The sequence below is a fragment of the Rutilus rutilus genome (assembly GCF_951802725.1).
Source record: "Rutilus rutilus genome assembly, chromosome: 16".
NCBI lineage: Eukaryota > Metazoa > Chordata > Actinopteri > Cypriniformes > Leuciscidae > Rutilus > Rutilus rutilus.
Window position 1 is genome coordinate 27,198,016 of NC_140224.1, and position 27,825 is coordinate 27,225,840.

The 27,825-nt window shown below is 36.1% G+C and overlaps 2 protein-coding genes across 5 annotated transcripts in view; one reads left to right on the forward strand and one right to left on the reverse strand.

Annotated features, from left to right (window-relative positions):
* slc35f3a (solute carrier family 35 member F3a) overlaps positions 1-3,946 on the forward strand; it is a 10,842-nt gene extending 6,896 nt beyond the window's left edge. For all 3 annotated transcript variants that reach the window (XM_084435207.1, XM_084435206.1, XM_084435205.1), the window contains exons 6-8: positions 89-281; positions 386-475; positions 2,754-3,946. In XM_084435207.1, coding sequence (XP_084291333.1) covers positions 89-281; positions 386-475; positions 2,754-3,004 — 534 coding nt within the window. In that variant the 3' untranslated portion in view covers positions 3,005-3,946. The remainder of the gene's footprint in view (positions 1-88; positions 282-385; positions 476-2,753) is intronic.
* entpd1 (ectonucleoside triphosphate diphosphohydrolase 1) lies at positions 3,685-24,955 on the reverse strand. Of its 2 annotated transcripts, XM_084435204.1 has the most exons (12): positions 24,932-24,955; positions 24,300-24,512; positions 23,938-24,187; positions 11,141-11,268; positions 10,920-11,037; positions 9,596-9,746; positions 7,154-7,313; positions 6,796-7,014; positions 5,347-5,598; positions 5,164-5,271; positions 4,929-5,066; positions 3,685-4,709 (listed from the first exon to the last, which is right to left on the reverse strand). In XM_084435204.1, exons 3-12 carry the CDS (start codon positions 23,951-23,953, stop codon positions 4,500-4,502), a joined length of 1,500 nt encoding a protein of 499 aa, XP_084291330.1. In that variant the 5' UTR covers positions 23,954-24,187; positions 24,300-24,512; positions 24,932-24,955; the 3' UTR covers positions 3,685-4,499. The 2 variants fall into 2 exon arrangements, with proteins under 2 accessions (XP_084291330.1, XP_084291329.1); XM_084435203.1 differs by lacking the exon at positions 24,932-24,955 and having other exon boundaries at positions 24,300-24,513.
* Between the last annotated feature and the right edge of the window lie 2,870 nt (positions 24,956-27,825).

The window sequence follows — 27,825 nt, forward strand, 5'->3', positions numbered from 1 at the left end:
ACCATTGACCTATATTTCAAATGAACATTTAATTACTTCATTCTCTCTTCAGCTGTTCAGAAATGCATAAATGCACATGTCTCCTCAGGTTCTCTTCAAGCTTGTTCTGGGTAATGCAAAGCTGGGTGAAGCAGCAGTGTATCTTACAGTCCTCGGCGGAGCTAATTTGGTCTTCATTAGCGCTGTGCCTCTGATCCTGCTTCTCACGGGGGCCGAGGACTTTGTTTCACCTAGAGATTTGCCATGGCCAAGCATCTGCGGCATGTCCGCTCTTCTGCTGGGTAAGACGATGGACACAAACACACAAGCTTCTCTTATGTACTTGAATAGCCATCTTCCCTTACAATTATTAGCAATGTTGATTTTTCTTTGGTTGCCTTATTAGTGTTCAACTTCCTCTTGAATTTTGGTGTTCTGGTAACACTTCCCACTCTGATTTCTCTGGGCGTTGTCCTTAGTGTGCCTGTCAACGCTGGTGAGTCACTTGTTGTTTTCAAAATTAGTTATACTGTTATGTTTTTACAAATTTGCTTTATTATTTCTTCTGTAATCCACAAAAGGAGATGCTAAGACAGTATGTTAACTCTGCTCTTTTCTATACACTGAAAGTAAATATTGGCAAAAAAGCATCATAATCATGAAAAATATAACGGCTTGAAATGTACTAAATATTTATTGAAATTTAATTTGTTTTCCTGAAAATCTCTGCTTTAAAAACTCATTTGTGCAATTTGAATATGTTTATATAAATTTTTCATCTTTTACTCAGTCTCGCGTCAGACCTTTAATGAGGATTTTTAGTGGAATGTCGCTGCTGTTTTCCATATAAGGAATGTGAATATAGCGCTTATGGATTAGTTATGTTGTTTTTTTAAATACAGCGTCAACATTCTTCTAAACATTTCCTTTTGGGTTTCACGGGGGAAAGCAAGCTTGCAGGTCTAGAACAACATGAGGCTGAGTAAATTAGTTTAATTTACTCCTTCAACCTCATTATATACACTAAAAGTTTGATGTCAGTAAAAAAAATAAAAAAAGATGCTCAACAAGGCTGCATTTATTTGATCAAAAATACACTGAAACAGTAGCATTGTGAAATATGATTACAATTTAAAATAACTGTCTCTATGTTGATGTATTTTAAAATTTTCAGCATCATTACTCCAGTGTCCAGTGTCACGTGATCCTTCAGAAATCAGTCTAATATGCTGATTTGCTGCTCAAAAATGATTTCTTATTTTATACCAGTGTTGAAAACAGTTGTGCTGCTTAACCCTCAGACGGTCCTCGGTCAGAAAATTTTCTGTTTTGAATTTCTAAAAATCACAGCTTCATCGGAATGTTATGAAACTTGGTGACTTTTGTGGCATTAGGTATGTGAATACAAAAAAAAATTGGGGTCATGATCCGAGCATGCTAAGTGGTCGTAAAAAAAATAGTCACACTACAGGCCTTCGGTCAAAAATGACCGACCCATAGGAAATGAATGGGAATTTGACAAAAAAAAAATATTCTCCGAATTTTTGTGTGTACAATCTACAAATTGGCCACAATCTTAAAAAAAAGTACACCGCTGTAAAGGGGTGACACTCTACAACATCAAGAGTGCAAAAAAAGACACACCCACCTACACACACACACATACAAACACACTTTTATACACACACACACCAATAATTTTGATTACAAAAAATCTGTTTTGAATTTTTAAAAATCACAGCTTCATCGGAATGTTACAAAACTTTTTGACTTTTATGGCATTGGGTATGTGAACACATAAAAAAATTAAGGACATGATCTGAGCATGCTAAGGGGTTGTAAAAAAAATAGTCACACTTGTGGTCTTCGGTCAAAAATGACCCCCATAGGAAATGAATGGGAAATTGACCAAAAATGTAAAAAAAAAAATTAAAAAAAAAATTTCAATATTATTTTACATAAAGTGTTATAATTGAATGAATTGCATTTTTTGTTACAAATTCTGTAAAAAAAAAAAGAAGTAAATGTGTCCACAAACAGCTGGGGAATTCACATGCCTCTCCATAGAGAGCCATCTAGTGGTTACACAATGGTTCTACGCTTTCTCTCCCTACTCTCACCAGATGGTGTTAATCTGCTTAAAACATTTTTTTTTGGAAGGCCTAGACTCTATATTAAACTAAAATACTGCATTAAAAAAAATAAAAAAATACATATATATATATATAAAAAATGTTTTATTAATTTCAATGGCAAAAATAGACCATAAATATTGCATAAATATTAATAAATTCAATCAAATTCTCTCAAAATACAAAATTAAAAAGAATAAATATTATAGAACAAAAATAAATTGCATTGGTTTTACTGGGATGGAGGAAGTTTCATTTTTAGGTGTCCGGTCACTTCTGACCGGGAAGGCCCAGGGTGTGACTCCGAAAGGAAGACCTTCTGAGGGTTAATACTTTTGTAGAAACCGTGATAAGTGTTTTTTCATGATTTTTTGATGAATAGAAAATTCAAAATAACAGCATTTATTTGAAATCGAAATCTTTTGTAGCATTATAAATAGTTACTGTCACTTTTGATCAGTTGAATGCATCCTTTCCCAAAAAGAAATCTTACCGACCCCAAGCTTTTGAAAAGTTTAAAATTTACTAGAAATTGTTTTCCAAATATCCCTGATTACATTAGCATCTTTGTTTTTAAGATCAAATTATTCAAACGTTTTGAAGTAATAACCGAGTGACCACCATAAATCTTCTGCGCTCCAGTCATAGATCGCTACATGTGTGAGATCCAGCTCAACAGTGTACGCATCATTGCGGTGTCCATCATTTGTTTGGGCTTCCTTTTGCTCTTGCTGCCGGAGGATTGGGACCAGTGCCTGCCACACTTACGATCAATGCTGCACAAGCGAGAAGAGCCACAAGAGTGCGCCAGAGACAAACATTCAGAGACGCTTCACATCAGGCCAAGAGAGGCCAAGAACTGCAACGCCAAAACTACTCCCAGTGTCCACTGACTCAGCATTTTATTCATCCCATAAGCTCCGTATGGGCACCAGTCTTCCACACAAAATTTAGATGTACTGCACATCAAATTGAATGGCAATCGCTGCTTAGAGAGATGAAATAGTTGGTACAGATCCTCAAAGGAGGGTATTATATAGAAGATATTTAACAATTCTATGCAAAGTTTGATTGGTTCACCTGTTACACGATTAAGTACGAGCCATTTTTAAGCACAGCTGTGAGTCTAGATTTGAACATTTCATTGTTGCTTATGTTTAATGTTTGTATATTGCCAGTATCTCCACTGCTGACACATCATCACACTCTTCAGCATAAAATAGTACTCCTGAAATGAGCTGTATTCTCAAATTGGTTCTATATACTCTGCATATGTATTTGACAGTGTTATGGCCTCTCATATAATCTGTGAGATAGGCTATACCCACGGATTCTTCAGATTATTGTCTTACATTATATCAGTGGCAATACTTGTTTCAAATATTCCTGTGGAATGAAGGCTTCATGTAAACCTTTGTAAGGATGATTTTTGTTACTTCTCATTAGCAATAATAAAGAAAGAATGTATATCCTATGTATATTGTAGCATATTTATCTGAAGAAAAGAAGAAAAAAAATGTATATATGGGGTCAGTAAGATATATATATTTATAAATAAAATATATACACAATCCATCATTTGTAAATTTAATAGAAATTTGCTACAGGTATTGTTTAAATATAAAAAACCAAAATCTCACATAATTTTACATATCACTTCAGGGCAATATACAGGGAATTCATATACAGAATGTGCCTTACAGAAGCAGACATGAAGAAATGTTTTTAGCACAAAGGATTATTTTACCTCTCCTGTTACATCATTGTATGTAAAAACTATATATAAAAAATAAAAAACATTGCAATAAAAAATGAGAAACAGCAAAAATAAAAAACATGCAATGACAGACCTAGCAAAATGTCTCTCCATTTTGCAATTCATAAAAAAAACAATGATATCCAGTGATATTCATATGACCATTACGCAAAAGAAGGTCTACAATGAGATACCTTTGATCTCAAAGACATTTCTTTAAAACAAGTAAAAAAAGTAAAAGATACTGGCATCAAGAAGATATGTTCTTTTCCATAAATTGGGAGAACTTTCACACAGACTAAAGGCACACAATATATTGAATGTAAGTACACTTTTCCTTTTAAGAAAGCTCAGCAACCCTCTTTCATCCAGCTCCCCAAAAACTAAAACCTGTACTTATGACTTGATTTCTTTAATAAAACTTTTATTTGGTCACAAAAAAACACAAATGGGAATAGAGTTGCAGACAGTGGAACTTGTAACCCTTCTCTCTCACAAAACCTGTTCATCCTTCACATGAGGTATGGTGTCCAAATTCTTTGAAATGTAAGAACATTTAGATCAATTCAAAACATTTTTTTTCTCTGCAGAAATAAACATTCAGTATTAAGAGACCACAGCAAAATATCTATCTAAATTATGCCTTTCTGATCTTTTCTAGTGGACTGACGGAAATACAGGAAGGCCAGAAGAAAGAGACCAAGTATAAAAACTGTGAAGAGGAGCATAAATGTGACGTATCCCCCATGAGGCATCAGGCGAGTGTCTGGAGCTTCAGCGGGGATCATGTTGGTCAGGTTAAGCATGTAACCTAATGTCCAGCCTGCATCACTGTCTTCTATCTGCAAAAAAAGAAAGCAGTTATGACACAATGTGTGGCCCCAAAACTATTTTTTTGCAATTCATTTTACTGTAAAATAAAAGTGATTCAGTATTAATTTGTACTTAAACCTACATTAAATGTTTTGAAAATAATTTTTTAATATGTCTTAAGTGTCTAAATACTTTGAAGCCACTGCATTCTTTGATGAGAAATCATTTTTAATTTACACCATGCTTACCTTTTTAATGAAACTGATGTCTTTCCAGTTTTCAGAGGTGAAATTGTATCCGTCTTCCAGAAGAGTGAGTATGTATGTTCCTGAGAAGCAGTATTCTGAAAGGTACTTCTGTTTTACTGATGGATAATTTTCTACAATCTATAAAAGTCAAGCAAGTTTACATTTAGACATCCTGTCCCAACAAAATGCAACCGTTTTAAAACATCTTTCAAAGACAGTAAATAAACCATTTCACCTTTTTCCATGGAGTAGAGCAGTATTTTGCCAGCTTCTGCTTTGTAATATCTAATGAATCACTGGTCAGATTCAAAAAGTCCATCACAAAGAAAAAAGCAGAAAAAGCCTAGAAAATCAAATAGCATGATTATTAATACTAGTTTTGATTTGCAACCAGCCATTCAAATTTATCCAAACTTACCCCGAATTTTCCATCAACAGAAGGCTGGAAAACCTCATTGAAAGAGCATTGTGAGAAAGCACAACGGCTGGTATTGAAAACCTTTCTGATCGATTGTTGGCACTGAGACCAATCCCCCAACCCCACATGAGCGATATTTCCATTTGTAATGTTCACTGCTTTCATACAAGGGGTATCGAAGACACTTTGAACTGTCCTGGTGAAGTTATATCCAGGGTGGAAGCAAGGATCCCTTAACTCAATGGGGTCTGCCTTAGAGAAGAAAAAAATATTTAAGAATATAAGATACAATAGTATTAGAGTCAAGTGTGGTCTATATACAGTACAGGCCAAAAGTTTGGAAACATTACTATTTTTAATGTTTTTGAAAGAAGTTTCTTCTGCTCATCAAGCCTGCATTTATTTGATCAAAAATACAGAAAAAAAATGTAATATTGTGATATATTATTACAATTTAAAATAATTGGTTTTCAATTTATTATACTTTAAATTATCATTTATTCCTGTGATGCAAAGCTGAATTTTCAGCATCATTACTCCAGTCTATCACATGATCCTTTAGAAATCATTCTAATATTCTGATTTATTATGAGTGTTGGAAACAGTTCTGCTGCCTAATTGATGAATAAATGGTTAAAAAGAACTGCATTTATTCAAAATAAAAAAATATTTTCTAATAATATAAATCTTCTTTACTATCACTTTTTTTATCAATTTAACACATCCTTGCTGAATAAAAGTATTGATTTATTTCAAAAAAAGAAAGAGAAAAAAATTATTATGAAAAAATATTAAGCAGCAGAACTGTTTCCAACTTTGATAATGAATCATCATATTAGAATGATTTCTCAAGGATCATGTGATAGACTGGAGTAATGATCCTGAAAATTCAGTTTTGCATCACAGAAATAAATGATAATTTAAAGTATAATAAATTGAAAACCAATTATTTTAAATTGTAATAATATATCACAATATTAAAAAAAAATTCTGTATTTTTGATCAAATAAATGCAGGCTTGATGAGCAGAAGAAACTTCTTTCAAAAACATTACAAATAGTAATGTTTCCAAACTTTTGGCCTGTACTGTATATACTTAAAATATGCATAAAAAAATATATATAGTTAACTTCAACCAAAGCTAAAGTAAAGATAATGAGATAAATGTTTCATTGTCCCTCTCAAATTGAATTTGTTTGCTGTCAAATATTTTAATGGCTTTGCAATGTAGGTATCAAAGTATGTACAGTAAATGCATTAAAATGGTACTGTACACATATTGCCTCAATGCAACACTCAATTTGATACAATATGCAATAGGGGTATTTTACGTAAGTCTACACCTTTTCTTTACATATATATTTATTTAGATTGGATTAGGAAAGGACCACGAACAGCCCGCACAGCTATGGCTTCGACACACTTTTTCAATTGCAATGACAAGCATACCTTGTTAGCAGCATGTGCTGACGCTAATTTCTTGCCCATAGAAAGCTTGAGAGCTTGGTCCTTTCCGTAACAGAGAAAGCTGTGGGTGTACAGGTGATAATCATTTCCATACAGCCTAAAGTCAATAGAATTGTCATCCGATTCAATTTTCTGTTGAGGTATGAAGGTTATCTGAGTAGAGGCGCCACCCAGGTCCAGAGCTCCAAGAGTCCCTGTGGGCTGCATGAGAAAAACAGGAGCTGACATTGTTTCACTGTTCATTCTTATACCTGATAAGTAATTCACACTGTAATTCTGTGTGGAGCGGAGCTTTGGGTTCAAAATGACAAATTTGACATTTGAAAAAAAACCAGCATACCTTATTTAGGTTTTGGCTCAGGTAATTGACGGTGATCCATCCAAAAGCTCCCTCCTCTTGGCCAGAAATGATACGAGCTCCCTGGTAGGAGAAGGGGTACGCCTTCAGTGAATGTTCTACCGAGGCCAGTACCTTTTCTGAGGCTGTTTCATCCTCCATCCTTGAGAAAATAGATGTTATTGAACTTCATCTCTAAACAATTAATTAAATAATCATGACAGAGGTTCACTTATAAATTCGTGTTGGGGGTTTTTTGTGCAAAAAACTCTTAAAATAATATGTAGAAAAACAATGATTTTCAACCTTCATTCTGCCCCCTGTCTGAAATGATCAGTTTTTAAGGGGCGCCTCTTTTAAAGGGATAGCTCATCCAAAAATGCCATCATTTACTCACCCTGTCAGTTTTTTTGTTGAACACAAAAGAAGATATTTTGAAGACCGTTGGTAACCAGACAGATGGTAGCCATTGACTTCCATAGTATATATTTCTTTCTATTATGGAAGTCAATGTCTACCATCAACTGTCTGTTACCAACATTCTTTAAAATATATTATTTTGTGTTCAACAGAAGAAAGAAACCCACACAGGTTTTGTACAACTTGAGGGTGAGTAAATGATGACAATTTTCATTTTGGGGTGAACTATCCCTTTAAATCTTGTCAGTAAATGACCACTGTTATGCTTGGCTAATGTAATTGCATAGGAAATAGTATCCACGCCCACTCTCTATTGCACGCAAGAAAGTGTTTTGAAAACATATAAAACCGTAATTTACAGACAAAGCATTATGAAATGGTTAACTTTCGATTTGCGATACAGCTGCTGTCAGATCCAATACAGCTGACTGCTTCATCGGTCAACAAAATTTATTTCCGAACTCTCCAATACACTGTGCCTCGTTTACAAAACAACCTGTGGTCAAACTCTCTGAACACACATATAATCCTCTGACGCGATCCAGGACGACATTCAAAATAAACCATCCACTTGTTTCTGAGGCTGGTATCCTTCTAAAGTCTGTACAGAGACACAAATGAGCTGTTTTAACAGGACGCGTCACATTGAACGTTTCTTTAGGCTTCTATTTAGTTTTCCATTTTTCCTCTTGGCGGCAGACTCAAGCGCGTAGAGTAAAGTGAATGGGCATCTGTATACTGTATCCACTGTAGACAGTGTCAGTGATTATAATGGGTTCTATTTGCTTTTGACAAGACGCTCACATTCGGTGTAGGCAAGTGTCAGCCATTAAGTGACTGAACACTAGAGGGCAGGGCCTATGGTACAATGATGTAAAACTATTTGTCGATGTCTTGCTCTGGGGGCAGGTATATGCAAATACATTGGCTCATACAAGTCCCCCAATATCCAAACAAGCTGTTTTTGGAGCTTGATTACTGTAAGTAAATGCTTTGTTTATAATGAGGAGGACGTTTTTAGCTCTGGAACTTGCAGGATGTTTTAATAGGACTACCTCTTATATGTCAAAAGATCAAAGCAAATATGGGGTGGGGTGGTGTGGCGCAATGGATGGGGTGGCGCAATATGGGGTGGTGTGGCGCAATGGATAAGACACATGCCTTTGGTGTGAGAGACCCGGGTTCGAATCCACTGTGAGACACCAATGTGTCCCTGAGCAAGACAGTTAACCCCTAGTTGCTCCAGAGGCGTGCGACCTCTGACATATATAGCAATTGTAAGTCGCTTTGGATAAAATGTCATGACCCCTTTAATAAAATTGTTCAACTAAATCATTTGCATTATATACACTACTGGTCAAAAGTTTGGAATAATTAAGATTTTTAATGGTTTTGAAAGTCTCTTATTCTCATCAACGTTGCATTTATTTGATCAAAAATATAGTAAAAATAGTAATAATGTGAAATATTATTTTAAAAAAAATCAACTTTTTTCAATTTCATGTTTTAAAATTTAAAATTTATATTTAACATTTATTTTCAAATAAATGCTTTTCTTTTAAACTTTGTATTCATCATATAATCCTGTTTTCCACACAAACAAAAAACATTATAAATAATTGAAATAATTGAACACCAAATGAGCATATTAAAATTATTTCTGAAAGATCATGTGACACTGAAGACTGGAGTAATTATGCTGAAAATTCAGCTTTGCCATCACAGAAAAAAAAAAGAAATCACAATATTCACAGAAATCACAATATTACTGTTTTTATGTTGTTGCTTTTTTATTAAATAAATGCAGCCTTGGTGAGCATAAGAGACTTCTTTCAAAAACATTTAAAAAAATAAACTTAATTATTTCAAACATTCGACATGTAGGATAATTACAGAATAAAGACAATTCATCACTGATTTATAAGTCTTTCTTTTGAGTACTTAGAGTTCTATTCCAAATTATTCTCTATACCTCCCTACTCCCTTTCTGATTCTTGAGAATTGAGAATATTGAAAAGTGATTACTTGAGCAGTCTCATGCCTGCTGTGGCTCCCAGGTACACAGGGGTTTCTGTGTGTCTGTAAGCAGGTATTATTTGCTTGGCGTCCATCATGCACTCCTGCAGAGATTTGCCAGCCCCATCTGGATTAGCATTGTAACTGGAGATGCCTTTGCCTACAGTATGCAAAATGTTGTTGGAAATTATGTGGTGTTGACAAACTACTAAAGGAATAGTAAATTAAACTCCTGACTTTGTCTTTCATGGAATAGCAAAGAAGAAGTTTAGCAGACTGTCTAAACTGCGCTACAATGAAAGTGGATGGGGACCAGGAGCTGCCAAGCAGCATTAGGAAGAACAAAAAGTACCATAAATATATAAATTATTATATATATTTTTCAAGACTTCGGAAAGACATATGATAGCTTTGTGTGAGGAAAAGGCTGAAATTCAAGTCGTTATTTAATAAAAATCAGTGACTGTATGGGAAAAGAGCAGCTTGGACAATCTGCTAAATATCCATTTTTTTGTTCCACGGAAGAAAAAGTCACACAGTGCATTCAAGTCCTCCTGGGAAGTCCGTATTTACGAGTTGGGAAGTAGTGTTTATGACGTCATGTGCGTTCAAGTCACTTCAGTCTCAGCAAGATGGCGGTGAACCTTCTCTTAATTAAAATACAGCAACGTTTTTGAAATCTACTTCAAGAAAATGAAGAACAGAGAAAGTACATCAGGTGCATTTTGCTTTTTAATGTGTTTAATTAATTTATGAAGCCACTGTAAAAATAATTATTACATATTATGTTGTTATATTACAATGCTACTATATTTTTTGCATTGAATTAGCTTATTTTGTTGTAAATAAAAAAGCCTGACAATGTCACAGTTGCTTTCTTAAAGTACAATCAACTTGGATGTTTAAGTCATTTTCAACTTATGGAACAAAGTTGAACATTGCTTAAATTATTTTGATGAGTTAAAGCAATGTAAAAACGTATGTTGTCATAACTTATTGATCATATAACTTTTTACAGTGTATAAATATTGTGGAATTCCATGACCCAAACTCATAAAGATCGAGGCTTAAAGAAAATCCCAAGCTTCCCACTCGTATTTACGGCTTTGTGGTGGCGTTCATGTGCATTCAACTCATAAATACGATCTTTTCGACATGACTTGAACGCACCAACAGACATGGGGGGTGACTAAATGATGATAGTTTTCATTTTTGGTGGGACTATCCCTTTCATGTAGTTAAAAAAACACCAATTTATCCAGAATTATTTTAAGTTTTAGTTGAAATCCAATCCAGATCTTGGCCTCTGCAGAGTAAATTAGGGATCATGTACCTCTTACATTGCAGGTGTGTATCTGCCGTACCATGCCTGTGTTGTTCTCCTTCTCGGCAGGCCATTCATAGATAAACACAGAGGTGTGCGAGGAGCCTGCATCCAGAACTATTCCATACTGTCAAGTGAACAGGAACCACTGAATTAGTGAAGTCTGTACAAATCAAATCTGATTGATTATTAACAACCAGTAAATGGTTCACTCAAAGTGTCAGTCGTACCTTGTACTTCTTTGATAAAGGTTTGTGCTGGACGACAGAAATGGACACCATGATGACGATCCCCAGGATGATAAAAACAGTCAGAAAGATGAGCACTGGCCTGTGCCATGGGCTCTTGACTTTTACTTCTAAAAAGAGATAATAAAGAGAGCAGGTTGACAATTTACACTTATGATAGTATTTAACAGCCTCTGCGAGTCTTTTTTACAGTGTGAGCTGAAAAAATACGTAAATGTTGTTAACTAAAAAGGACATGTATTTCATATCTGTGTTACAGAATCTGTGTTACAGAACAGTATATAGCCTTTTAAATTATTCACAACAGCAATACAGGCTGGTGCCAATAGCATTCAACTCTGCATTCAATACAAACTCAATCTATACATCTTGTGTTTAAAAAAAAAAAAACTTTTCAAAATCTATAATGCAGTCTAATAATATTTGTGAAGTACTTTTTGTGTTTTGGTGCGGCTTTTTAGGTGTTAAAAGAACATAAATCAAACAGTAATACCCACTGTCATTTTAATGGAAAAACAAACAGGGATTGAAAGCATGATGGCACTGTGTATTCTGCTGGGCATTACAGCTGTCTCCCCACTGTGTATACATTAAAGCCTTCTAAGAGGCCCTTCATTCGTGTTTTAGATTGATGTATTTATTTTACAGATCAGGAGAATTTTCCTTGCTCCAATGAATAACTTTGAAATAAAGAAAATATCCTGTTTGTATTTTCTGTGATGGACAGGACATCTGTCTAGGGTGTTTCCCTGTCTTTAGCCCAAAATGCTGGGATAGGCTTCAGAATTCTCATGAGCATAATGTGGCTGCGTGGAGAATGGATGGATGGATTGATAGTTCATTTTGGCTAAGTGAATAGGCTAGGGAAAAGTGATTCCAGCAAAGCATGTGAATTTTGCGTTCCGAGTGACTAATTCAATTATTTTGGTATGAGATGATTAAAAAAATAAAGGCTAAATTATTTGTTATATTATTATAAATTCGTGAAACCTCTGTGATGTTATTATTTTTGATTGTTTCATTTATTTAAATCAGCTACTCAACTTTGTACATCAATGAATTCAGCCTGGGGAGAACAGGGAATGTTGCAGTAATGGATATGTAACCAATTAGAAATGAAATCACTATCATGACCACCTCCCTCATGAGGTCCACACATAAGTCACTATGTACAATTATATTAAATGCAAAAAAAAACAACAACAAAAAAACCCACATTATTCTTTCACATTTGTCTCAATTTAATTCGTGATGATCATGTTAATTAATTAAAGTTAATATCTGAACTGGTATAATCTAAATCTAATGTATAACATTAGGCAGCACAAGTTTTTAGAGGCTGATTTGTTCTGGCGTATTTCCCATTTTCAAGTAAAATATTTAAAATGAATTAAACAAGGATGGTGATGGGGTATGACACAATGAATTGCAAGTAAATCTGATTACATTTGTGCACAAGATTTAAAATGATCATGTTTTCAGTTATTCAAACTCTGGTAAAGGTTTGTGTGTAGCCTAGGCTACTTGACTCTAATTTAACGAGAAATCTACAAAATGATTAGTTTCCACACTACTTTTATTTGAAGCAGACACATATGGAAATATTCCGTTTGAGGCACACATAAAAAAAATAAAAAAAAATAAAACAGATCTCCCCTGCACGCTATAATTAGTTTAGGCCTAGATCTATTGCAAGGCCAATAAAGCAACATCTGATAAGGTTTGCTTAAAAGGACAGGTTCGCATGATTTCATGCAATTAAGCGGAAAGTAGTTACAAATAAATGCCAGGATTTAAGCATTTCAATCCGCGCGCCTTGCTGCGCTTTTCACCTACCAGCACCCATCAGGACACGCGCAGGACGTTTAACCGCGGAGAACGGTGTGTCAACGACTGTCGAGGTTTGTGTGGTAAGTCCCAGTGAACTGAGTGTTAACCGATTCCTGCCCACTTTTCAGTATCAAGAATCAGTACCAGGATTTCAATATTTAGTAACGACTTATCACACCTGTGAGCGTAACTGCAGCTTTGCTTGGTAAGAGTATGCGTGTGATTTTGGGGAAACACCCATTGTGCATGTGGAGCCATGCAGGCTTGCAGTGGCGTCACGGGCGGCAGTGAGCGGAATCCCCTAGTGCAGTGAGTCGTGCACTCGTTTTGGAAGTGAATCACTTTAGAGAACCTGTGTGTGAGCTGCATACTGATCTGTCTCTGGAACTGAAGCTTCTGTCTTTGGCATGCAAGTCAGTGGCATCCAAGTGTTTGGGAAACATTAAAGTTCTGAAGACTGTAAACCCATTGCATGCACAAACTATTTAATTTTTTTTATTTCTCAGAATTAAATTTTTCTTAAAACGTTTTATTAAAAGATAATTAGTGAAACTGTCTTCATAAGAGGACACAATGGATGAAAGATGTATCCAGTTCATGCAAGCATATAGAGATACAGAAATAACTCACTTTTAAATACCCACTTTCCTTCATTCACTGCATGTAGCAGCATATGTTATTTTCCAGACCAAATAGCTCAGCTGTTGTTCCCTTAAAGCAATAGCTCAACCAATAATTAAAATTCAACTTAAATTCCAGTCTGTTTCTCTGAAGATCTGGAATACAGCTAATGATTCTTTTTATGACAGTTTTATGTCATCTTTATAGCTTCATTCCTTTATGGAAAAGAAATTCCCAGGATATTCCTCATAAATTCACCCTTTGTGTCTCAGAGAAGTGAATGCAATGAGGGAAAGTCGATTTTGTTTATTCCCTAGCAAGAACAGCAGTGCTTTTTGTTCGGGAAAATAGCATCTGCTGCATGCTGTAAATGCAGTGCATGAAGAGAAGTGGTCAGATTTAAGAATACAGTTCACTTTCCATAAGAGACATAAGGTCATACGGGTTTGGAACAACACGAGAGTGATTAAATGAAGTTATGCTGTTATCCAGAACAAACTCTGTTGTTCTCTTTACAACATATCCCAAATATTTTACTCAGTGCATCAGGGTCTTTTATTGTCCTGAGAAGTCTCAAATGGAAAGTGTTCAGTCTCCGTCTTTATTTCAAGTTCCTTATTGTTGGTTTCCTGCCCTGAACTGAACGCCTGTTTGTGTTTGGATAATCTGCAGTGTTGCCTGGACACAATGAAAACACTCATTGTTAGATTAGAGGGTTGGTGAGAATTTTTTAACGTAGTCTCTTATGGCCACCAAGGCTGCATTTATTTAAACATAATACAGCAAAACCGTAATATAGTTTAAACAGTAATATATTTTAAAATATAATTTCTTCCAGTGATTGCAAAGCTGCCATTACTTCAATCTTCAGTGTCACATGATCCTTCAGAAATCATTGGAATATGCTGATTTGGTGCTCAAGAAACATATTATTATCAATGATGAAAACAGCAGTTATGCTTAATAATTCTTTGATGAAATTTTTTTTTTTGCAAGATTCTTTGATGAATAATTTCAAAAGAACAGCATTTATCTAAAAAAAAGTGTAACATTATAAGGCCTGGTGTGCATCTTGAGACCCTCTCCATCTCTGCTCATAACAGACTAACGGTTTGAGGGGAGTGGTTAAGCGTTTCCCAACCCAAGCCGTCAAACCTACATCATCAGAGAGGGAACGCCATTCCAGACCGGAAATAACTGTTCAGACTTTGATTAAAGATTACGACGGCAAACAATTTATCACCACAGATTAATTTTTCACCACAAGACTAGTAATATGCGCTAACAAAGTAAATGGGGTCAATTTTGATTTCAGTTGGACTTTAAGTCTTGTCTGTGAAATCGGGGGTAAATGTCTTACTTTCACTAACAAACAATTTAAATGCATCAATTTCAAATATTAATTACTTTTGAATCCTAGCCTGGTCTTATTTAACTGTTGCTATCTACAATGTAAAGGGAGCAAAGAAACACTGCTAAGACACCAAGAGACACTGCTAAGATTTTGCACAGAACTAAACATGGGCCTTATTTTAACGATCTGAAACGCAAGTATCAAGCGCGAAACGCAAGTAACTTTGTGGGTGGGTCTTGGGCGCTGTTGCTATTATACCGGCGGGATAAATGACTCTTGCGCCCGACGCAAATCTAAAATGAGTTGGTCTGAAGTAGCTTCATTATTCATACGTGTGGTTTGGGCGTAACGTGAAATAAACCAATCAGAGCGACATCTCACATTCCCTTTAAGAGCATGCGCGCTTGTTCCATGGCGGATTGCTATTATGACGGCGGATTTGCCAGGCGCACACCAGGAGCGGTTCACAGCCGAGGAGACCAACGTTCTCGTCAGGGCCGTAAAACACAGAGAAGTGACACTGGGGATGGGAGAAACCCACCCAAATTAGCTTCGGTTAAACAGGCGTATAATAATTTGGGTAAATGTGTAAGCTAGATTTATGCCTATTTTTTCACATCTTCATGGACACAACAATGATTTCCCTCGTGTGTTCATATTTTTCCTTGTAATAATGTATGGTTTTCTAAAAATGAGAACTGCTGCGTCTGTGTGTAGATGAGATAAGCAAAGTGTATGCGCGTTGTGCACACACTACATTGATTATGGCCAAGCATGCGCCCTTAAAATAGCATATAAATATACATGCGCATTGCGCAACCCGCCACTGACTTTAGACTAGGTTTTTCCTGGTCAGCGGAATTGTTTTCTAAACCTGCAAAATAGCATGAGGGAACGTTTGCGCCGGAACACGCCTCCTCTTTGCGCTGAACCGCCCCCGGGAGCACAAATGCATTTGCTAGTTTACCGACGTGCGTCTGTGGAGGGAAAAGTCCGCTGTGCGCGGGTGCAAAATAGGAATGATAGCCTACATGCGTCAGTGTACAAAGTCAATTGCACTGGGTGCAAGATAGGGCCCCATATGTTATAAGTCATATTGCACAAAACCAAAAACAGCTGAACAGTTTGGAGTTCTTAAACACAGAAGAGCATTGGTTGTAAGCAGCTATCAAATTGCTATAAGAACTGTCTGATTTACCGAGAACTTAAATTTACATCCTTGTGGTAGTTAAAGTCAGAGGAAATCCATGGTAAATTAACCATGGATGACCAACAGTACATATTCCCATTAGGACTGAACAGCCCTGTTTTATTGCTCTGAAAACTAAGATTAACATTAGACTCAGTGTTTTTCATGCATGATTTTGCAGTATTCGTATTATTTTATGCAGTCCTATCAAATTTTAAACTTTGGCAATACATTTAAAAATCTTATAGCGCAACCCTTTGCATTTGGAAAATGCTTTTCACTTCTGATCAAGTCATCCTCTATTTTCCTTTCAGGCCTCTTGGGAATGTGTTTTGACAGGACAGAACGTTAGTAGATTGCGAATAAAAACAGAAGAACCGCTGTTATGCTTACAAAATAACATTAGAACCAAACAGCTCAATCACTACACTGTGTTTATTGCATTCTTCCAGACAGAAAAAACGCATCACCTCAGAGCTGTACTGCAAAAAGTTTATGCCAAATGCAAGTTGTTACTGATATAGAGACAGCGGCCAAAAACAACCTTTGGCACCAGTGGCGTGTCGCTTGCCGTACTTAACAGACCGTTATTACAAAACTATGAGTTGCATTTCCTCTTCAGAAAAGGGAAACACACACAAAAAAAGGTTTCTTTGTGAAATGAGGGTCATTTCAATAGATGTTTGTATAGCTATGTCTCAGCTGTGAATCTTTTACTGACTGGAACACAAGAGATACATCAGAGCACACTCATGCTCTCAAGTAAACAGACTTTCTTTCTATCTCCGGTGTTTCTCTAAAGTCCTCCATAGATCAGCCATAATTGAGACAATGTCGTCACATACTAAATCCTTTGAAAGCATAGTAGCACAAACAGTTTTCATTATGTCTCATCAGACTGAAGAGTCACTGTAGTTTAAATCTGTGACTAAACGTGTTACATCAGGTTTAATATCTTCTCTGTAAGGTTCACCTGCACTAACATGCCATAGGTACCTGAGTAAGCTTGTATGAGGTAATCCAAGTCAATGTGACACTCTTGAGACATGGTAAATAATGATATGTGTTACTTCACACCCTACATAGAAAACTGTGACAGTGGTTCTTGCAAAACATTCGTGAGAAAGCGTGATATCAAAGGTGTCAAGTTGTGATGTCTTTGGGTTGTTTTGTGTTGGTATGTATCAAATGCACAGTATCTTTGCTTTCAAACAATGAAAGAACGAAATTCTAATCCTCATTCAAATGTGATTTAGATTACAAAAAACAGTACCTGGATTATCTGTCACTACAAGTCACTGTAAGTCACTACAACATATTCTATACTAGGGCTGTCACTTTAACGTGTTAAACTGGTGCGATTAGTTATGGAAACAATTAATCTGAGCAACACACAAAGGTGTTTCATTACTGAATGTCCTCGTCAGAGCTCATTTCCCAGTACATTCAGCTCATATTCACGATCTCAAACAAATTCTTAAAACTATCATTTTCAACATCTTCAAAATCAATATTTTGATCGCTGACAGCTTCTTCACCAGATCCACCATCAAGTGACAGTGACACTAATATTTGATTGCGTTCAGTACTCGGTCTGCAGTAAATCACTGAGCCATTTCAAGTTTTGCTGATGATACTTCCTATTCTTTTGTTTTCTGCCTGCGGTGACAATGAGTGAAACGTCACTTCATCATTGTGTATCAGACATTGCCACCTTGTGGAATAAAGGTAAACTGCACTTATTCAGTCATCAAAGATTCAATTATAGTTGACTCATTGATTGCCGCCACCTACTTGCAGTTTTAGTTTAATATTTAGAGTATCATTTCATGGTAACACTTAAAGGAACACTCCATCGTTTTTTCATATTAAACTATGTTATTCCCTTAACTAAGACGAGTTGATACATACCTCTCTCGTCTCAGTGCGTGCACTCAATCGCTCTGGCGCGCGGCGACACTTTGATAGCGCTTAGCTTAGCCCAGTTCATTCATTAGGTACCAAACAGAGATGAAGTTAGAAGCGACCAAACACCTCCATGTTTTCCCTATTTAAATACAGTTACACGAATAGTTACACGACCAAGTATGGTGACACAAAATAAAACGTGCCGCTTTTCTAAGCGGGTAAAAAGGATAACTATAATGTATGGCGGAATAGCACTTGGGAGCACTTCGACTCGGCGCAGTAAAAAGTCACGTTGGTTCTAATGACAGAAGTGAGAGGGAGAGAGGATTTTTCAGGCGTGACTTTTTACTGCGCCGAGTCGAAGTGCTCCCAAGTGCTATTCCGCCATACATTATAGTTATCCTTTTTACAGCCTGTGGAAATATACCTAAACGCCATATTTTAAAATATTATTTGAAATGAATTCAACATGAAATGTAAAATTTGAAATATTGAAAATGAAATAATTGTTTTTAGAAAATACGTTTTATTTTTTATTAAAATACGTCTACTTTTGAATTGTCGTCAATAAAGGAAGATGTTTTTTGCCTTTCAGAATTGTGTAATTTTTGCATCTGCCAACAGGGAAGTATATGCTAAGATGTAGGATTTATGAAGCAGACTGGACGATAAACACTAACTAGAAACGAACTCTCATGCTGACAGGCGAATCCCACATACAGCGACTTCCGCCCAAAAGTAAGTGGTGTGAATAAATAACATGGCCTGATCTAGAGCTTACACTAATGAGACCCTGTAATATCTCGTCATAACAAGTATTTTTGACCTCACTGTAGCCTTTTAGCTAGCAGTCATTCAAGACTCACATTAACAAATAATTTCCATTGAGTGTACATTTTGCTTTTCTTAGAGAGGAAATAAAATAAATTGTGCCTTTCTTGCCACTTTACTATGCTATCTAATAAAGTCCATTTGAAAGCAATCAGACTGTTTTTATGTGAGAGCCAAGAAGCCTCTTTAGATGACACATTATGCGGTTCATTCATCTACGGACTGAGAAATGAGTCAACTGAAAGTGTCTGGTTTAGCGGTTTAGAAAACTTGCACTCACAATTTCCATAAGAGAGAATTGCTTTTGTCACACCCATGTTTGAAGCGCGTGCCAGTGTGATCTTTTGGTTAACATGGGCTTGTCAGCACAAACACATGTCTGAGAAGGAACGATTCCCAGCAGATGACTTCCACTAACCCTCTTCAGAAGAGAGACATGCCAATGCAAACTCTTAGTGTTCTTCTTTGGCGTTACAGTTTGTGGAAAGTTAAGATCTGAGCTTTGATCTCAATAATAGACCAAGATAAGGATGTTTTTGTCATAACAGGAAAGGCCTAACTATGACATCCATTTTTGTTGTTTTTATGTCTACTGTCTTATTTCCTCTGTGTATTAAATTAAGTGACCTTGTAAAGTATGATGTATACATTTCAGCACCTCAGAAATATACAGGACAGTCTTCCTCCACGGGTTTGTTCAGACAGAAAAGGATGTTTATTTCAACTGCTGTGAGCTGTTTTGGGGTTAGAGGAAGTGAGCGTGTCTGTGTTCCAGTTGTGAAATGACTAATGACAACAGAACATCTCATATAGTTTTAAAACTAGTATTTCTTAATGAACAATACTGTCCAGAAATGTATTGCTAATATAAAAGTTACAAAAATATATAATATTTTTGGCCTTTTTTTAACATAATTGTCTATCTAAATATATTTATATAAATATTATTGTTTTTTAAATAATATTAGATTTATGCATTAATGTATTTTAAGATTGGAAATCGTTTTTTGTTAACCTTTGAAGTACATTGTGTAATATGTGGGTTTAAATAAATATATTTTAAATCCAAAAAAAAAAATCCATGAAGTCAGCATGAAACGGAAGTCACGATAGTCTTTTCTTCCCTATTGTGACGTATACCCGAGTGAAGCGGCTTTTCGAACAAGAAAGAATGTAGGGCGGGACTTGCTTGTGTCCATCGGGAATGGATTGGATAATTGAATCGTAGTAGTTTGCTATTGCTGTGATCTTATGTGATTGACAGGTTGTCCCGCCCACACACCAGTGAACGTCTCATTGAGTCTCAGAGTATTTCTGGACAGTTTGCTTAAAGGGTTAGTTCACCCAAAAATGAAAATGATGTCATTAATGACTCACCCTCATGTCGTTCCAAGCCCGTACGACCTCCGTTCATCTTCGGAACACAGTTTAAGATATTTTAGATTTAGTCCGAAAGCTTTCTGTCCCTCCATTGAAAATGTATGTACGGTATACTGTCCATGTCCAAAAAGGTAATAAAGACGTCATCAAACTAGTCCATGTGACGACAGTGGCTCAATCTTAAGTTTATCAAGCGACGAGAATACTTTTTGTGCGCAAAAAGTAAACAAAAATAACGACTTTATTCCACTATTCATTTCCTTCTCTCTGGGCCTCGAGTGAGCTCACGTAGTGTAATAGCGCAGCGCTTCTGTGTTGTACGTCACACGTAGGCTCACTATTGGCCGACGCTGGTCATGTGTGTGATGCGTGTGACGTACAATACAGACGCTCTACGCTATTACACTACGTGACCTCACTCAAGGTGAGTATAAAGTCGAATAAAAAATAACGAATAAATTCGTTATTTTTGTTTACTTTTTGCGCACAAAAAGTATTCTCGTCGCTTGATAAACTTAAGATTGAGCCACTGTAGTCACACTGTAGTCACTACTTTGATGATGTCTTTATTACCTTTTTGGACATGGACAGTATACCGTACATACATTTTCAATGGAGGGACAGAAAGCTCTCGGACTAAATCTAAAATATCTTAAATTGTGTTCCGAAGATGAACGGAGGTCCTACGGGCTTGGAACGACATGAGGGTGAGTCATTAATGACATCATTTTCATTTTTGGGTTAACTAACCCAAACTTATTAAAGATTACAAGGGCACATACACTTTAATGTATAAAAAAAAAACACAAAAAGAATTGTCCATATCGATTTCATTGTAACAGGTTTCAGATTTCATGATCCCCTTTGACTTGCACTGTAAGAAGTAGAAAGAAAGGAAAAACAGTAGAAAACAAAAGCAAAACAAAGTTCTGGTAGGCATATTTTCTACCAGGACATTATCCGGTAAGTTTACAGACAATTCCTTTAATCCTAAAACATAACACAATGCAGTGTGTAATTCAAAATACAGTAAAAACATCTGTGAAAAAAATCCTTTACACTGGGCCAGTTTTTTTTTTCTTTTTTTTTTCTTAGAGTGTGGAACACAGAGGCTTTATCTCTGCTTACAAACAAATTAGTTACATTTTGAGTGACACACAAACATCTCACCAAAGGAAGCCTAATTGTGAAAGAGAATAATATGTCCTCACAATTATCATTAATCTCTGACAACAAGAAACATATTTCCTTCACTGTGGCAACTTTCTCCATTCAAACCTGACCAGTCAAGCCCGAGCAGAAATATATTGCATGTAATTTTCCTGTATTAGAATGTAGTCCAAGATACTTTTTTTAATCATAGTTTTCATTGCTCAGTCATTTCCATTTCTTCACCACCCACTCAAATGCATGTCTTCAATGCAGTTGTGTGAAGTAATTCTTGCAATCTGTTTGAGCATGTCAGTGATTTTGATTGATTCATTTAAAGTAAAATAAGAAAGCGCAGCATTCTAGAGAGTCGCTGGAGGACACATAATATGTGCTTTTCCTGGCAGTTAAATTGGCCTTCAGCAAAATATTTAATTAGGAAGGAAAGTTTAGTAAAAGTCAGTTGCGATTGCTCTTTGCAGAGTCATTCATTTGTGTTACAGATGTATTGTAATTCCACGTTTACTTGATCAATTAATTGATTTACATTATCATTTTAAAAATACACATCAGATTGAATTATCAGAGACTTTCCGTATTTCAAAAATTAGACTTATGTTTTAATAATTTAATAATAAATTTAATAATGTTTTATTTTGCAGCCAACTAAAATACAAGCACAAGTTGTATTATGTGCCCTAACTTGTAAATTTTAACCGAAACCTAATTGATGTTATCAGCTTTTAGTGAGTGGTCTGTGGTTGGTGATCACTTGAATTTCCAGTAAAGATTACATAGTACTGATTAGTAAGCTTACATTTTGTCAATAATTCACATCTACTTTCATGTTTGAAAAGGTACAATTGTCAGATGGACAGTATCAGAACAACTTCTTAACGGCAAAGATGGAGCTTTTATTCATTACTGTGCAGATGTCATTTGATAGTTTTAATTAACTTATTTTAAAGTTTCTAAATGTTTCTCTTCATAGATTGATCTTCATCTATGACAAATGTTCTCACGGATAGTGTCATGAGAAAACCGCATCTGAGGACAGTGTAACCACTGCCACGCATCAGACATTCATCTGAAATATGTCATGAGAGATCTCAATAACGTGTGAGTATAGAGCCCTGAACCTTCACATGCCATTTACAATGACACGCAATATACCACACTCTGAGGTCGTGAGGAATCCATTTTGCACGCAACATTTTCCTATATGTCCTATAGTTCAAGTACTTAAAAAGAATAAGTGTCCCTTTATTTGTTATTTCTACTTTTGAAAAGCCTGTCTTGTCCAAAGATGCGTTGGATTTTTGAAGTATAGCCCTTTAAATAAAAGGGAATTACTTCAGTTGCTTCTAAAAGAGGCCCCGTGTGCGGGAGGGGTGGGACTTCCTCAATTGCACATGACTGGAATAATGACGAACATCTACACTGACCTTGTTGTGTCAGCTACAGGAAGTTTAGTTTGCTCAAGGCACTTAGTGGAAGATGGCACAGTGAGTACGTTTTCTCATTTTAGCATGAGAAAGAAACAGAACTTCTCCTATCGAAAGCATTCCTGTAATTCCTTGCCTCGTGCAAGAATGCAAAACTCCATGAGACATATTGCAGCTCTAACTAACTAAATTACTTTTTTGTCATGGTGGTAACACGTGGGATGTTTTGTCGGTTACCAGATGGCCTGTCCACTCTCAGGAAGAAATCCTCTGGTGTTATGTAATCTTTCTCTCTCTCTTACTGATGCTGCCTCGGCACTATCGGTCCTGCACAAACTCTCTGCTAAAGCTCTTAGATGGACACCAGATGCTGAAACCTGATGCTTCAGACGACCAAGCAGCCTGTAGGCGATTGCTGTATTTTTTTTTTATCTTCCTTTATTTACATTGCTTATTTATTTGCATGTCTAAGCCAAATGTAGTGCAAGATCTCAGAACAATGGTGGATTGTCCTGATCTACAATAGTGCTTCTTAGATAGTAAACTGATGTATTAACTTTTGAACTGTTTTACAGGCAGTCAAACAGTTAAAAAACAGCATGCTTCAAAGAACATTTTAAAGCCTTTTAGGAGAACGTTTCGGGGTGTATGATGCCTTTTTGGAGTTTCCATTGAGATCATGTCACTCATTTAAGCTGCAAAATGCTAATTACGTCATTTGAATCACTAGTTAATTAGTTGGTTCAGCGAACAACAGATTTTTAATAAAAAAGTTCCTGAACTATCTGCCCAAAGTAACACACAAAGATGAATAAATGACCACTCATTCATAACTAAGTACTTGTGAGTATTACTATCTTTTCTTTAGAAAGCTAGATTTAGAGCAAAAAACACTAAATCAGATCATTTTGAGTATATTTCCAGTTCCAAATAATGTGATCCAAACATTTTCCTGAAGTTGTGTACTTCTTTTTCTTGCTCATTCCTTCCTTTGTCCACTAAATTACATCCTGCCCTGCATGAACCCATATGGTGAAGTGTGAGTTCATATGAGTGGTTGTCATAGACTCACCTCCTTGTTCATCCATGAATGCAGCGACCTATAATCCTCTCTCTCTCTTTCTCTCTCGCCCTCTTTCAGACTCGTCCCAGCTCAGAGTGCTGTTTCGGGTGTTTGGCTCGGCTCTCTTAGAGGGTCTTTCCCATTCTTGAGGTTTCTTTATAAGGCTGGGGGCATGAGTGGGCGGGCCAGTCGCCAAGCTTTCTCCCTCCCTCCGCCACCAACCATGTTAACGATCTGCCTGTTACCTCTCTCTTCTCAACTGTGGGTGTGTGAGAGAGAAAGAAACAAAGACGCTGACAAAGAGCGTGTGTGTGTGTGTGTGTGTGTGTGTGTGTGTGTACATGAGAGAGAGATAAACAGAGAGAGCTTACCTTACAGTATTATTATTCACACTCTTCCCTCAACCGTGTTCGTACCACTTTTGACAGAGCTCTGACCAGAAACAAAGACATTTTTGTTTCTCTCTGGGTTACAACTAGCTCTGTCACAGCCCTTAGTAGTCATAAAAAAAACCATCAACACACAACAAAAGCCATGTTTTGTTCTCTGCTGTTTGTGTCTGGTTCTTTCACACAGGTGATCCCCTGGGGACAGAAAGAAGTATTGGTTGATAGGATATTAATAATGATATCTTTAAGGTAGGATGTGAAAAATATGAGGCTTATTTAGGCTTATCTTGTGTATTACAGTATATAAATGCAGGGGTAGTTCACTTAAATGCAACTTTCATTGAATGAAAAATAGTTGCTTACATTCTGCTAAATAAATCCTTTTGTAGGCCTATTCTACAGAAGAAAGAAAGTCATGTGGATTTTAAATTGGTTTTATTTTACATCTGCATCTGAAAACTATAGGGAACATTATGTATTTTAAAAATGTATTGTATTGTGTTTAATAATAAAATAATAGTATAAATCTAACAAATAAGATCAAACAAATCAATATAAATATTAAAATGGTAATAATATAAATGATAATCTTATGTGTATTATTGTATTCTTACCAGGTTCAGGCTGTCTGAAAAACTCTTCTGATATTTGGACTAATTAAAATTTGACGAAAAAGGGATGTTGGAAAAATATATGTTTACAAAGAGAGACGTTTGTACAGCATTTTCACTTCCTCAACCAGCGGAACTGTTTTGCATGAATTCTAAGAAGGTTTGCAAGAGAACAATCATGTTGCAATTTACTGCAGAAAACAGTTTTTGTTTTGAATGCTCAGAAACACAGATGCTAGTCCGTTCTCTCTAAAATCTTGAAAGAACATGTGCAGCTTCCCTGAGATCAGCTGCTCCTAATTAAAGCGATAGTTCACCCAAAACATGTCTTCATTTCCGTGTTGTTTTATGGTGTGTCTTATTCCCCATTCACTTTCACTGCCTTTTTCCATACAATGTAAGCAAATTGTGACTATCGTTGTCATTCTGCTTTCTTACATCTTCTTTTGGGATTAAAGAAAGTCATATGAGTTTTGAGTAAAAGATGACAGAATGTTCATTTTGGGTAAACTGTTCTTTTAAATGGGCAGAGGCTCCAACACGATCTCATGAAAGTGCGTATCTATAGCACGAATGATATTTCTTGTATCATTTATACGCCAAAAAGAGTTTTGGCGTTCAAATGATACGCACTGTAAACCCCTTGGGTAGGATTAGGGGTGAGGAGTGCGTGCGTATTACACGCCATAACGTGCGTATCATATGCACGCGAAATCTGCGTATCATATGTACGCAAAAACTCTTTTTGGCGTATAAATGATACGAGAAATATCATTCGTGCTATAGATACGCACAGATGAGTAAAGAGATTAAACACAAGATCAAAGTCATAATATGCAGTTTTAGGTTTTTGTTAAAAGTGAGCATGAAATATTTAGAATATATTTAGAACAATAAAAGTCTTTGAGGCATTTCCACAACAGTGGAAATGCATTGCAACGTGGTCACCCTAAGTGGAAATTAGTTGCCCTTTTAAACTTAGAACACAGAAAGGACCTCTGTGATGCCAAATGCATAATACATTACTTTTGGAAGTTCAGTCTCCATATGACTTTCCTCAAAAGAAAATGCATCGTCTGAATGACTTCCAGGGGCCCCGAAACAGACTTAAACGGCATATTCTTTCAATTAAACTTTCAGAAAGCTGTTTCCTGGTGTATGTTTATATCCCCTGTATTTGGATGGTAACAACGTAATCAAGTGCCTCATCTTGTTTCCATGTGATTTTTTTGGAACAATGTCATTGGACCGAATTATCTGATTAGAGAAAGAATAGCAGATGTGTTCATAGGGAACATTTGAAAAGGAGCGCCTAATCACCTTGCATCCTATACTATAATGCATTGAATATAGTATACAAAGACTATTCAGTGTTACTGAGGCGGACAACAAAAACTATCCGTGAAAAAAAGAAACAAAAAAACTCTGTTCAGTCATTCTCTGACCCCACATCCTATTGTTATGGGTTCCCATATAGCCTGAATAATACAGAGTTTCTCCCACAGTGATAATTTTCAAGAAATCATCAATGATTGTTAGAAATATGTGGTTTTAGCATTGGGTCAAAAGTGTATCCAACCATTTCTGCACAGATCTGTGTATATCAGTTCATGCCATGGTTTGAACTGGCCAAGTATTATTAAATGAACCCCCAACGGTACTAATGGCACTAACCGATCTTCAAAAAGTAAACAGAAAACTTTGTAAACTTTGCAAATGGTGACTCAGATCCAGCAGACTGGTCTCACTAATGGCTGTTTGGTAATGATGTCAACCATCTGCTTCCCGCATGGAGAAACTCTCTTCCCTTCAAAAAGGTTTCTTGCTACACATTAAAAGGAGCATTTGTGGTACACAACTTGGACAATAAGTATGCACCCAGTCAGTTATATTGATTTTCAAATAATAAATGAATTTTGAGCTCATCACAAATGCTGAAGAACAGCAGTGTTTCATAATAACAGAAAAATGAAACAAAATCTATTAGCGTTTCTTTCAGAATGAGGAAAAAATGCAGATGTTCCTGTTGCTCCTGTTGCTATGCCGGCCGCAGTATATTATTTTTGGTCTCACTTAGACACCAGCACTTTTGTTCTTGTATTCTCTTCACTCTTCACCAACTCTTCACATTCTTCTGAAATAATGCAGCACATATGAAGTCTATTTAAAGAACACATTCAGCACGGATGTCATTCTCATTTGATTTATATAGATAAAAGACTGCATAATGTGATGAATTAACTAGATTGTGAATTAGATTATTTATGTTTGTTGTGAGTGGTATAGGTTTTAAACTGTTTAGTTGTACATTACGGAGCTGTTCAGTGCTTTTTGTATTTTTTTAGGCTGATCATGCATGGCCCATTATTCCCCACTTTACAAATTCATCCATCAATTCACTTCTACACTGTAAACTGCATTAATGGGAAAAAAAAGAAGAAAAAAAACATGATATTTATTGCCTTTAAAATCAGTGTGCAGATGCATAAACTGCTTAGACTAGACTTAAAAATTAGTAATCTACTTTTTTTCTTCAAGACTGGTCATCTTTTTTTAAGTCACAAGTTACATAAAAAGGCTGTGTAACATGCTTTTGGGTTTTGTTTGAGTTTCATGCTTTTTATTTAACGTAATGTGTACAAAACAATAACTTGACTTGACTAATGACTAACAAGGAACACCTGTGCACAATCAAACAATGAACCAGTGAGAACATGACACATAGACAAGGAACCAATCAGAACAAGACACATGAACAGGGAAAGCACATGGCAGGAACATGAAACATGGCCAAGGCAAACTACTAAATAAAACCAAAACCCAACCAAACGTGACAGGTAGATCGTACAAATTGAATTGGAAAAGTAGGACAGATTACCCCTCGGTTAACTGCTTCA

Excerpts from the sequence above, each read along its gene's own strand:
- entpd1 (XM_084435204.1), bottom strand. Across the intron at positions 5,599-6,795 it reads CAGCACATGCTGCTAACAAG|GCAGACCCCATTGAGTTAAG; the intron begins GTATGCTTGTCA and ends TTCTTCTCTAAG. Across the intron at positions 5,067-5,163 it reads GCTCTACTCCATGGAAAAAG|ATTGTAGAAAATTATCCATC; the intron begins GTGAAATGGTTT and ends TGACTTTTATAG.